Source organism: Balaenoptera musculus, chromosome 2 (assembly GCF_009873245.2).
Source record: "Balaenoptera musculus isolate JJ_BM4_2016_0621 chromosome 2, mBalMus1.pri.v3, whole genome shotgun sequence".
NCBI lineage: Eukaryota > Metazoa > Chordata > Mammalia > Artiodactyla > Balaenopteridae > Balaenoptera > Balaenoptera musculus.
In genome coordinates, this window is record NC_045786.1 from 164,948,355 (window position 1) to 164,961,585 (window position 13,231).

At 37.0% G+C, this 13,231-nt stretch overlaps 1 protein-coding gene across 1 annotated transcript in view; it reads left to right on the forward strand.

Annotated features, from left to right (window-relative positions):
• UNC79 (unc-79 homolog, NALCN channel complex subunit) overlaps positions 1-13,231 on the forward strand; it is a 251,806-nt gene that overhangs the window by 47,828 nt on the left and 190,747 nt on the right. The window contains 1 exon segment of the mRNA XM_036842067.1: positions 7,514-7,606. Coding sequence (XP_036697962.1) covers positions 7,514-7,606 — 93 coding nt within the window.

Sequence of the window (13,231 nt, forward strand, 5' to 3'; positions counted from 1 at the left end):
AGAGAGCAAAAAATAAGTTGGGTTGTGTTTTTTTATGATCAAAATCCTGTTAAAGTATTTTTTAAAAGAAATGGGTGATTAATTAATCTACATTTCAGTGGATAATCTGAAAAGATTATGGGTTTAGGAGTCAAACAGATCTAGATTCAAATCACAGCTCTGCTACCAACTAGCTGTGTGAACTTAGGCAAGTTACCTAACCTTTCTGTTTCTTACCTGTAAAATGAGAATAATGATAATACTGCCTCATAAGGTCGCTGTGACAATTGAGATGATTAACTGGAACATTGATAGAGTGTAGCACAATGCCTAGTGTTCAATAAGTGTTAGTTTACTTCTCTCCTTCCCTCAAGTCTTGTTCTATAATAATGCCTGTGTTGGTCACATTCAATTCCTAGAGATCATTTTTCACTGTTTTAATGTTATGTACTTATGATCTTATTAAAGTTGTTGCTTTGTAATAACAATTGGTAAACATATGTACCTTTGAGCCACATTTACTTATTTTACAATTGAGTTTAATTTTAGCTATGGAATTGTAATTTTCATGTCTTTTAAACAAAGAGTCTGACTTCTGCCTAAATTATATAGCTATTTAAAAAATTAGCAGACTGATTATACTGTTCAAGTAATAGAATATTTGATCATTCTCTTTTTTGGTTCTGTGTAACCTTATTGGCAAGTACTTGCTTATGGATACAGCCTTAGGATTGCATAGTTGTATTTTTTTTTAATAAGTATGTTAACTGTTAAACTTAGGCATAGAAATTTTTTTCTTTTAAGAATAGCAGGTGAGGCTGCATCTTTCTAATAACGAGTGTAAATTCACTGTATCCTTCCTTCTTAGAAATAAGTTAATAATTTTGAGAGATGTAGTGCATATTTAAGGCCCTTGAAGTTATAAAGAGCAACCGAGCATGTGACAGCTGGCAACTTGTTTCTTCACCCTTGATTATTAATTTCTGCTTAATTAGAAACAGACCCCAAAACATGCCTTGTAGTCACATTGGAATCCTTACTTATTTAAATGTGTGAACTTGGCAACTAAGGAGAACAAAATAGTAAGTTGGGTTTACAAAACTTGTGTGAATATTTTAGTGCTCATTAGTGGAGTAGCTTGGTGTTCGTTTAAAGGGTAGGGACAAGTCATTTCTGTCTCCATTTTTTTTTTACTGTAAAGGAGAGGTTTAGAAAATAATGTTCCATCTCTAAGGTTATTTCTGGCTTAATAATTCTAGGTTAAATAACATCAATCTTATTTTACGTAAGAGGCACATATCTTCCTGCAATGCAATCGCTGATCTGGTTCATTTATTTTGTTGCTCTGGTTTTAGTCTCCTAGTTCTGACTTTCTCGTTTCTCGTCACCATTCCTGTAGTTCAACAGTAGCCAATCTTTATCATCTTTAAATCTTTGAAAATAAATTGTGGTACTAACCTTTAAAGACGAATTCTATTAAACGATTCAGGCATTTCTTTTGTACTTACTCCTTCATAGAGTAGATACAAAGGACATAGATCCAAAGATGGAGGGGATTGAGTTCCAGATTAATCAAGTCAAACTGAATTGATGTGAGAATGTGTGTCTCTTGTTTGCGTCCATGTTGGTTTTATTTTTGGAAGTTGTTTCAGTGTGTAGAAATTCTGACCAGAACAAGAGGGGAGCATTTAACTTCTTCGAGAATATTTTTATTTCAGGCCTGAGATGAAGGATGTTGCATTTTCTGAGGACTTGATAAAATCTTTAAGACAAAAAGGCTTTTCTCTCTTTGGTATGGTATTCACAAGGTCAAATGTAATACATGGACAGTTTTTCAGGTGTTAAATGATTGTATCATTAAGGACTTAGAAGATGAAAGTCTGAGCTCTCAAGTGGACCTAATGAGGTATTGCAGCTCCTTCAGTTTAAGAGCCCTGCATGTATATCAGTTATGTCTTTTATGTCATTTTTGTCAATAAACCAAGTACTGTGCTTTTATTTTAAATAACTCCTTTGAGGTGCTGCAGAGCAAACTGCAATTTATTATAAAAATTTCCTTTGACATAACCTTTTCTTGTTAACTCTTTCCTTGTGTATATATTAAGATACACTTGTTTTTATTCCACATGTGTGCAATAGGCTTTGTTTATATATGTATATTAAAGGAGTTACTAAGAATTGAAAAAGTCATTTGCATTTCACCATGGAAACTTTTTCCACAAAGGTTCTGTGATTTGTGGACCAAATTGAAATATGGATGTTGGGAAGATGATATTTTGGCAGAGAAAAGAAAAAGCGGGTCCCAAATGAACATTATGTGATGTAGGATACATTATTTTAAAGTGAATAGTAAAGCTGAACAATTAAATCAGTGAAAGAGCCTTCTAGTGGTATCTTGGTATCCTGAACTGTGCAGTCTCATCTAGTTTCTTTTCCAACTTAAACTTCCTCAAAAATCACTCATCCTCAGGTAAAAAAAGAGGTTCATTTAGATCTTTGCATTGAATTAAAAGCAATTGTATGATTTAGTTGAAGGTCTGCTTCCAAACCATTGGCCCTGTATCATTTTTTGTTCTATTGCTACTACAGAGGATGCGTGTTATGTTCTATGATCTTCCAAACAGTAATAAGTAAAGATAATAGAAAAAAGACAGTAAAATACCAACACAAGATATTGATGGTATTTAAATAATCTTTTATATATAAAATCTGTTTTATTAGCTAATGATTGTTTTTATAAAGTAGATCTTACTATACTTTTAGAGCTTTATTATTGAATTGTGGGAAATGTTTTGGAATAGGAATCCAGAAGGGCTGAATTGTAGGCTGAATCTCTCAACCTTATCAAACTTCAGTTTCTTTAGCTGTAAATTTGTGAATAATTGTAACCTCACTTGTCTACATCACAATGTTTGTTGTGAAGACCATGACATAACATATGGGAATGACCTTTGAATATTGTCTGGTGTTATACCAGTGTATAACACTCAGTCAAATAACAGACATGTCAAATCCCATTGCAACTAATTCCAATATTCTGCTCAAAATCACGTTGTCCTGAAATTTTATCATCTTAAATATTGCTTGAAATAATAACGGGCCATCTGCTGAGGTTTGGGATTTTTTTACCCTAGAGTGTGTTGTATAATAACAGTAATTGTTATGTCAGGTTTTGATCTCATAGAACCTGCAGTGTTGATGGGCAATCCTGTCTCTATGACTTTTTATTAATCTACCAATCTGCACATATTTTAATGCTACATAGACTTCAGGTTCATGGTGTCTTAGTCCTCCCTTTATGTTGAACTGATATGACCTTCTGACAGCACAGGTATCTTATGCTCAAACCCTATCTCATGGAACACAGGTACCTCTGCTTACACAAACAGAGGCCACTTGCTAATCCAGGCAGCACAGGAAATGGTTCTGTCATATGGTAGAACTGGCATCAGAATGTTTTTCTTCTTCCCAGGTGATTCCCTTACCTTTACCCCTTAAAAAGGTATAAGGCTAGAGGGGTTTATTTAAATATATTTCAATTCAGACCACTTCTTACCACTGTCTCTCATCTGGACCAGACCAATAGCTTCTGAGCTGGTCTCCATGCTTCTACTCTTAGCCCTCCTACAGCCTGCTCTCCACCAAAAAGCCAGAGCTATCCTCCAAACGTGTGAGTCAGATCATGTCACTTCCCTCTTCAAAAACGTGTAATAGCCTCCCATCACTCCTACAAATCAAATTCAACACCCTTCTGTGGCCCACAAGGCCCTCTGCCTTGTGATGTGGGCCCTGCTTATCTTACTACTTCATCACTTGCGTCTGCTAATGTTCACTCTGCTCTGTCCATATTGGCCTTTCTGCAGTTTCATAAAGGCACCAAGCTTTTGCTTTTGCTCCAGGCTTTTTGCCTCTGTGTCCAAAGCCCTTCTTGCAAATGGTCACATGATTTGCTTCCTCACTCCCTTCAGGTCTCAGCTCAAGTATCACAGTCTTCCCAGAGGCCCTTCCTTACTCTCAAGCTAAAATAGGACCTTCCGTTGCTTTCTACATATTCCCTTGCCCTGCTTTATATTTCTTCACAGGTATTTGTTTGCCTGTTCCTCTGGAATAGTGCTGTCCACAGAACTTTCTGCAATGATGGAAACGTTATATAAAATTCTGTGCTGTCCAATAGAATAGCCGCTAGCCACATGTGGCAAATGAGCACTTGAAAATGTATCTAGTGAGAGATACTGAATTTTTAATTTAGTTTACTTTTAATTAGTTTAAATTTAACCACATGTGGCTACTATATTGGATAGCACAGCTCTAGCATTTAGCTTCATAAAGACAAAGACTTGCCTATCTTATTTATGGCGGTGTCTCAAGGGCCTAGAACAATGTCTGGATACTGAAAAAAAAATACTCTGTGAATAAGTAAGTGACTAGCACATTAGCTGTGAAGTCAAGTGACTTAGGCTGTAGTCCTAATAATTAGGTTGGTGTTCGCATGCAAAATTTGGTTTCTCTTTTATAAAGTGGCTTTTCCCATATACTTTTTTTTTTTTTAATGAGAATCATATAAGAGCTATACATGATAACACGTTAGGAATTATAAAATGCAGAAACAGATTAAGAAATTGTTATTGTTCATAGAAGGAGGGGATGGTGGTAATGATTGTTTTGGTGGTGCTAGGAGAATCAGGGAATAGGTCTTAAAACTTAATTGTATTTTCTGAGCACAACATTAAATGTAAAATTTTCTTATTTTGATTACTTCTCTGCTTCCTTCCATCGTATGTAGCTTTGACCTTAGACACCCTCATGGGGACAAGCTGCACATCTGTTTGCCTCGTGCCTTTTTAACAAGATTCAATAAATGATGTGTGCCTCTGCATGTTTATTAAATTAGAATTGTGGTGATTTTGTTCTGTTAGGAAGCTATGAAATTGCAAGGCACTGTCTGTTTATAGAAATATTGGAGCTAGTTTCTGAGGGCTGGAGCCACGGGACCACTCTTGGCTTTGTGGCTGACCATTCTTGAGGGAGAGCGTAGATTTGTAGGGGTAGGGGGGACATTCAGAGGTCACCGAGCCATTTGTCCTGTTCTCCAAATAAACTTCATCTAATCATCTGAGACATTTGGGCATCTCTCCCATTTTTTTTTTTTTAAATATTTATTTATTTATTTATTTTGGCTGTACCGGGTCTTAGCTGCAGCACACGGGATCTTTTAGTTGCAGCATACGAACTCCTAGCTGTGGCATGCATGCGGGATCCAGTTCCCCAACCAGGGATCAAACTCGGGCCCCCTGCACTGGGTGCGTGGAGTCCCACCCACTGGACCACCAGGGAAGTCCCATCTCTCCCATTTTTAAAGGCCTCCAGGCACAGTGATTCTCAGCCTACCTTAATAAGTAGTTTTCATTTTTTAGAAAACACTTATAGTTTAAAAGTTTGAAATGAGTTTAAACAAAGGTGAAAACACTTGTCCCAAAAGGAATGGATATAGTATACATATAATTATTTTTCCTTGCGTATGTCAAAGACTACACTTTCTTTTGCTTTTTTTCCCCCTTAAAGAAAGAACACAAGGGCATGCAATTATTCCTCCCACACTTGGACACCTTACTGAGTATTTCCTTTCTTGTTCTCATTCCTGTAGTAGTACTTCTCAAATGCAGCTCCAAGGCCCACTTGGTCAGAATCACTTGACGTCCTTATTAAACATGTAGCTTTCCTGCTTCCAAACTGATTGGGTTAGACTCTCTAGGTATGGGGCCCCGGAAGCTGAATTGAACCATCTCCCTGTCTAAACTCTGAGAGAAACTGAATCTTGTTCTTTAGGATTTGGCACAAAGATTTTTTCCTTGATTAATCGTATTTGACTAATCAGCTTTAACGTCTAAGAGCAGCGAGCTGATCCTCACATCTTTGTATAATAACTAATTCTTATTTATATTGTATAACCAAACTAATTTATGTACCTGAATATCACCTGCTTAGTGGGTTAGCAGCAGCCCAGCAGTGAGTTATTAATAGAAGCAAACTCAGGTAAATGGAACTTAATTATAGATCTGTTTTATTTGTTTATTTCTGTAAAGCTATTGTAAAGGCCACTGTCCATTGTGGTGCTCAGTTTTTTACGTTAAAAAGAAGAATCATGTTAAATTTTTGTTTGTCTTCTCTACTTTACTATACAACAAACCTTTTATTCGTGCTTTAATGATTCTTTTATACCTGTGTTTTATTATAAGCTGCCTTATTCTTGTTGGTTGTAGGTGAGATACTATTCCCACACATTGCACTTTAATACTTTAAAATAAAGCAGATTTTAGGGTTATCTGCTTTTTTCTTGTTGTCTGTGTTGATGGTCTTCTGCAGTATGTGTTGGAAATTGAGAGTTGACTTTTTGAGGGTGTTATAGTCACTGTTTACTGTTCTGTTCATGCTTTCTTGACAATTTGCTACAGGAGCCCAACTATAAGGAGAGGTTTCTGCTATTCCTGCAATTATCCTGAGAAAAAGAATTCATTTTATATTTGAGTCCTTGTAAAGTATTGTGGGCCCTTTCTCAGTTACTGTGTTTAGAATAATAAAGTACTCTGGAGACAACATATTACCCCAAATGACCTCCATCAGTGATAGTTCTGGATGCTTTATAGAGGTTACCTGATACCCTCTATTCAAAAGAAAGAGAAAGAAAGTTAATACAGTATTGGATGTCATCCTAAACAAGCCACTTAAAGATGTCTCTTAAAAGCAGTATGTAAGTGGTTATCTCATGGAGATCACAATTATACGGCTAAAAGATGAATTTTGAAGAAACCAACTGGCTTTGTGATTGAATACTGCGGGATAGGATAAAATGTCCAGCAACAGCATTATTCACAGATTCAAAAAGTGCTGTGTTTCAAACAGCTCAGGTGGATGTGAAGATGGTAAGCTCTGGAAAACTAAAAAAGTGATTGTCATGATGATTAAGATGCTGATGATGAAGTTACATGTGAAGGTTTGAATAAAATTGTTTAATGATAGGTGAGAGTTGAAAATAATTTTAAAATTGATATACCTAAAATGCATATGGTACCCATTAAAAGTAGACTCTTTCATCTGCATCTCTTAAAGTTAATACATTCAAGTCGTGTTCAAAAACGTTTCTTTTTTAACCTTCTTATTTGGATAACCTTCAACATGCCTTATATTTGGGTACATGGAGGATTCTGTTTTTTCTTTCTTTTCTACCTAGATATAACATCTTGGAAACAGAGATCACATTTAAGTACAATTCTGATAAAACGATTACATTACATTCTGGCATTACTCCTGCGCCTTGAAGATTCTCCCTAAATGTGCCTATGATAATGACTACTGTAGCATTTGTATGCTAGGACAAATTTTGTGGTTTTATTTATGCAAAACTTCTACTGATTTTTTTTTCAAGTTTCTTCTCAGCTCTCATGCTCTATGCAAAGTAGCAACTAAATATAAATGTACAAATATATAAATATATATATAACTAAATTGTGTCTAATCAAAAAAATTTTCATTTCAGTGGGCTCCTCAAGGAGAGAAGGTGTTCCTGCCCATGTTAATCTCTCCGCATCATCCATGCTAATGATTGCAATGCAGTACACATCCAATCCAGGTAAGTGGAAATTTGGATGGCTTCACTAATTCCAAACCAATAATTAAATAAGACATCAAATAAGCAAGCTAGAAATTCTCATGTGAGAAGAACTTCTCTTGGTAAATAGAAACTGGAGATGTGTTAGAAAACAGACTTTCAAATTGAAATAAATTTCCTTTGCCTCTTGCTATTAGCAGTAATCTTGCTGACTAGTGATATTTTAGAATGTCTGAGAACACAATTTTAGAACAGACTGGAAATTGCTTGAATATAAATATATAGAAATAATTAAATTAGAAATATAAAAATCACCTGAAGTTCTAACAACTAAAGGTAACCACTGGGAATATTTTGTGAATTCGCTACTCTAATACCTCATGAATATCCTTGCACACAAATCTTTTGTTACATCCCCACTAATTATACGTGGAAGTACATTGTAACCTGTCATTGAGTGTTATTATAACATTGTATAGAGATGGCAGATAAAAAGTAATATGTCATTTTGATCTGTGTTTCTTCGATTTCTAGTAATGTGGGACAGATTTAATCTGATATATTCTGTTGGATTTCCATTCATCAGTGTAATTGCAGATGAACTTTGGGAAACTGACCTAAAAGGGGGGCTGACTGTTGGAGTCACATGCTAAGATATGAACTCAGTTTTTATTTTCATTTGGAAAGTAAGCAAATTTGGTGGCCCTGTTTTCAGCCTTCTACTTAATTACGTAATGAATAATAATTGAGTTTTTGACTCAGCATGAGGAAAACAATTTTTTTCATTTCAAAATCTTAATGCTTCTTAGCCTGGAGTATCATCCTTTAAATATGAAATTTCCTTATGATTATTATGTGCATTTAATTAAAATGTATATTTTTTGGGAAGTTATACCTCGTGTCTCACTCTGGCTTAAAGGATCCTCATAATGTCATTTATATTTATTAGATTTTATGTCCTGAAAAAAACCCCTTCACATAGAATCTAATTAGTTAACTAAAGTCTCATCATCAGGGTTTGGTCCTAATTTCTAAGTTGGGAGGCAGTAGAGCAGGTTGGGTAGAATAGTGTGCTTTGAGGTTAAGGGTATGTGGGTTCATATCTGAGCTCAGCGCAGATTGCCAGGTAGCTTAACCTTGAGCAAGTTCTTTAACTCCCCTAAGACCAATTTCCCTCATCTATAAAATGGGGATTCTTCCTGTAGTACCTTAAAATGTTGTTGTGAGGATTTAATGACTTAAGTGTGTGTGAAGTGCTTCCTTAGCTTAGTGATTTGACACATCATAAGCACTGCTCAGTAAACAGCAAATACAATCTGCCATTGTCTTCTTGGAGTTGAACGTTTCGTTGGGAAACCACTGTGATCAAATACTTCTGTTATTTCTTAATCTGTATCTTCATCTGTTCATTGGGGGAACGTGTATAGCCAGCTATTCTATACTAAGAATGACATTTGGGACCCCAAATTAATCTTGTGATGGGGGAAACATAAGAAGTGAGGTGCTATCCACCAGGGGACTCTCTGAGATCAAGCAGGTAGGGCATCATTATCCTTTGAACTTTTACTGGGGGAGACAGCAAGTGGCAGCCCGGTCCTTGTAGCTGATTGTGTATCAAGGATAGAGCAGAGTTCTTGCTCAGGTACCAGGAATTCATTGCGTAAAACTCCTGTGTACATGGCCCCATGCTAGGCATTGTGAAAACCACCCTGAAATGTAAGATATGATGCTTGCTATGGAGCTTATGTCTAATTGGGAAGATTAGGCATGTTTACATAAGTCATTAATTTACAATGTAAAGTAGTATGTAAAAAGTACCAAATAAATACTATAGACTGTATTAATTCATCAGAGAAGAGAACTCTGTGAAGTTCTGAAATGAATGAAATAATCAGGAAAGGCTTTGTGCCACTTGAGCAAAGAATGGGTCTTAAAATACGGATAGAATTTTGATTGATAAGGTAAGTGGGGCGTTCTGGGAGGGGAAGCAATTTATTTATTTATTTATTTATTTGTTAATTTTCATTGGAGTATAGTTGCTTTGCAGTGTTGTGTTAGCTTCTACTACTGCACAGCAAAATGAGTCAGCCATACATATACATATATCCCCTCCATTTAGGACACTACAGTGCATTAAGTAGAGTTCCCTGTTCTATACAGTATGTTCCCATCAGTTGTCTATTTTATACATAGTATCAACAGTGTATAGGAGTCAATCCCAATCTCCCAGTTCTTCCCACCCCCATCCCTTTCCCCCTTGGTATCCATTTGTTTCTGTACGTCTGTGTCTCTATTTCTGCTTGGCAATTAAGGTCATCTGTACCATTTTTCTAGATTCCACATATATGTGTTAATATACGATATTTGTTTTCTCTTCTGACTTACTTCACTCTGTATGACACTCTCTAGGTCCATCCACATCTCTGTAAGTGACCCAGTTTTGTTCCTTTTTACGACTGAGTGATATTCCATTGTATATATGTTCCACATCTTCTTTATCCATTCCTCTGTTGATGGACATTTAGGTTGCTTCCATGTCCTGGCTATTGTAAATAGTGCTGCTATGAACGTTGGGGTGCATGTGTCTTTTGAATTATGGTTTTTTCAGGGTATATGCCCAGTAGTGGGATTGCTGGGTCATATGGTAGTTCTATTTTAGTTTTTTAAGGAACCTCCATACTGTTCTCCATAGTGGCTGTATCAATTTACATTCCCACCAACAGTGCAAGAGAGTTCTCTTTCTCCACACCCTCTCCAGCATTTGTTGTTTGTAGATTTTCTGATGATGCACATTCTGACCGTGTAAGGTGATACCTTACTGTAGTTTTGATTGCATGTCTCTATAATCAGTGATTGTTGAGCAGCTTTTCATGTGCTTCTTGGCCATCTGTATGTCTTCTTTGGAGAAATGTCTATTTAGGTCTTCTGCCCATTTTTGATTGGGTTGTTTGTTTTTTTGATGTTGAGCTGCATGAGCTGCTTGTATATTTTGGAGATTAAGCCTTTGTCAGTTGCTTTGTTTGCAAATATTTTCTCCCATTCTGAGGGTTGTCTTTTCGTCTTGTTTGTGGTTTCCTTTGCTGTGCAAAAGCTTTTAAGTTTCATTAGGTCCCATTAGTTTATTTTTGTTTTCATTTCATTACTCTAGGAGGTGGGTCAAAAAAGATCTTGCTGCGATTTATGTCAAAGAGTGTTCTGCCTATGTTTTCCTCTAAGAGTTTTATAGTGTCTGGCCTTACATTTAGGTCTTTAACCCATTTGGAGTTTATTTTTGTGTATGGTGTTAGGGAGTGTTCTAATTTCATTCTTCTACATGTAGCTGTCCAGTTTTCCCAGCATCACTTATTGAAGAGGCTGTCTTTTCTCCATTGTATATTTTTTGAGAAAGGGAAGCAGTTTAAAATAAAGGGACTCTCTAGGTCTGTTCATGGGCATCAGTGGACTCCTCTGAGCAAGGTTCGTGTAGCAAACATATGGAGAATAGCAGACACCGTGTAAGAGAAAGTACCCCCGGAGCATCTGCGCTTGAGAACTCAGTCATGGCTTCACAAAATTCCAAGTCTAGAGGACCATTTATATACTCAACAAACAGTTACTGAGTATCTGCTATGTGCCAGGCACTGGGAACACCATAATTAGCAAAATAGAACGACCTTTCCTCTCTTCATAAAGCTTATCGGGTGGTGGAAGGAGAAGACATTAATCAAATAATTGTAACAGCAAATGCCCAGTTTCAATTGTGACAAGTTCTCCGAAAGAGGTACATTGTGCTATGATGAGACCCTATAAAAGCGGATTTTCTTTTATTGAAGAGGTCAGGGAGGGCTTTTCTGGGAATATAACCTTTGGTCTGAGGACTGATGGATGAGTAGCATTAACAAGGCCTATCAGGGAATGGAGGTTTCCAGGCAGAGGAATCTCATATGTCAGAAGGGAGCCTGGCAAGCAGGGGGGACTGAAAGGTCGTTGTAGCTGGAGCTCAGAGTGAGGGCTGCCTGGTGTGAGATGAGACTGTAGACTTCTGCGGGCCAGAACATGCAGGATGTCGTAGGCTCTGGGAGTCCTGCGTTTATCCCAAGTCTAATGGAAAAGCGCTGAAGGACTTTGAGTGGTGGTGTGTGTGTCACCCGAGCTGCAGTTGAGAATGGATTAAGAAGGAGCCGGAGTGGGTACAGATTGACCCATGAGGAGGCCATTGCATTTGTCTAGGCATGTAAAAGTCAGGGTTGGTTGAGGCCGAGAAAAGTGGATACATCTGAGAGCTATTAGGAAGTAAAACTGATAGGGTGTGGTGATGTATTGGATATGGTTGCATTCTGGCTTCTGAACTGGGTGCATGGTGGTTCCATCACTGCAAAACAGCCACTGGAAGAGAAAGACCAGGTTTCTAAGGGAAGATCATGAGGTCTACTTTGGACATGTTATGTTAGAAGTGTCTTTGAGACTTTTGAGAGGAGAGTGATATACCTTAGACTAATTACAATGTCATATGGCAATTATATCTTAATAAAACTGTGGAAAAAAATCACACATACCTCAGTAATAGTTCTACATATCCAAACACAAAAATGCAAATAATCAGGTTTCTTCAGAAAAAAAGGTAGGTGTAATAGTAATTAGGAAGTGTGTATTATGAACTCAGAACTGACTTCTGGGCTAGAAGTAATGAACTTTGAGCCCTCATGTAAGTGTCCAGTGCTATTCACTGAATTGCATATAGATGGTACCTGAAGTTGTACAGGCATACTCCTTTTAGTGCACTTTGCTCTACTGTGCTTCACAGATATTGTGTTTTTTACAAATTGAAGTTTTGTGGCAACTCCTGCATTGTCAGACAATGTTTAGCATTTTTTAGCAATGAAATATTTTAAAACTGAGGTGTGTACATTGGTTTTTAAGATATATGCTATTGCACACTTAATAGACTACTTCATATATACTTTATGTTTATATAAAGTATACATTAATATACTTCTGTTTGTATAGTGCAAACATAACTGTTATATGCATGGAGAAACCAAAAAATTTGTATGATTCTACGTTATTGCAGTATTTGCTTTCTTGCTGTGATTTGGAATGGAACCTGCCATATCTCTGAGATATTGCTGTATATGAGTGTGACATTGCTTACAAGAGAGCATAGAATGAAAAGTGGATTTGACTTATGACCAGGCCTTCAGGAACTCCAACAGATACTGGCCAGTGGAAGAAGAAGTCTTAGAGATAGCTCCGCAGTATCAGGGGCCTGAGATGCCATCTTTGTGTTTCTCTTGAACTTCTCCTCATGTTTGCAAGATATGCCACAGTGGAGGTTATTATATTCTTACATAACTACTTCTAAAAACAGGTTTCAAAAATATATCCTATCAAATCCTATCAAAAATAGGATCAGTCACGGTAATCAGAGGAAGGTCTCCTGGTGTGCCTTTTTCCTTCTGTCAAAGAGGAAAAATGAGTTTCAGAAGCTCCTCAGCAGATTCTTTCTTAGGTCTTGCTGGCCAGCACTGAGTCACATGGCCATCCCTAGCTGCAACAGAATCTGGGAAATTGTCTTGCTTGGCAGTCTGTGTACTGGGAGCTGAACAAGGAAGAAAGGGTGTTGATAGCAGTTGAGTAGCAACAACAGTGTCTGCCACAGGTAATAGG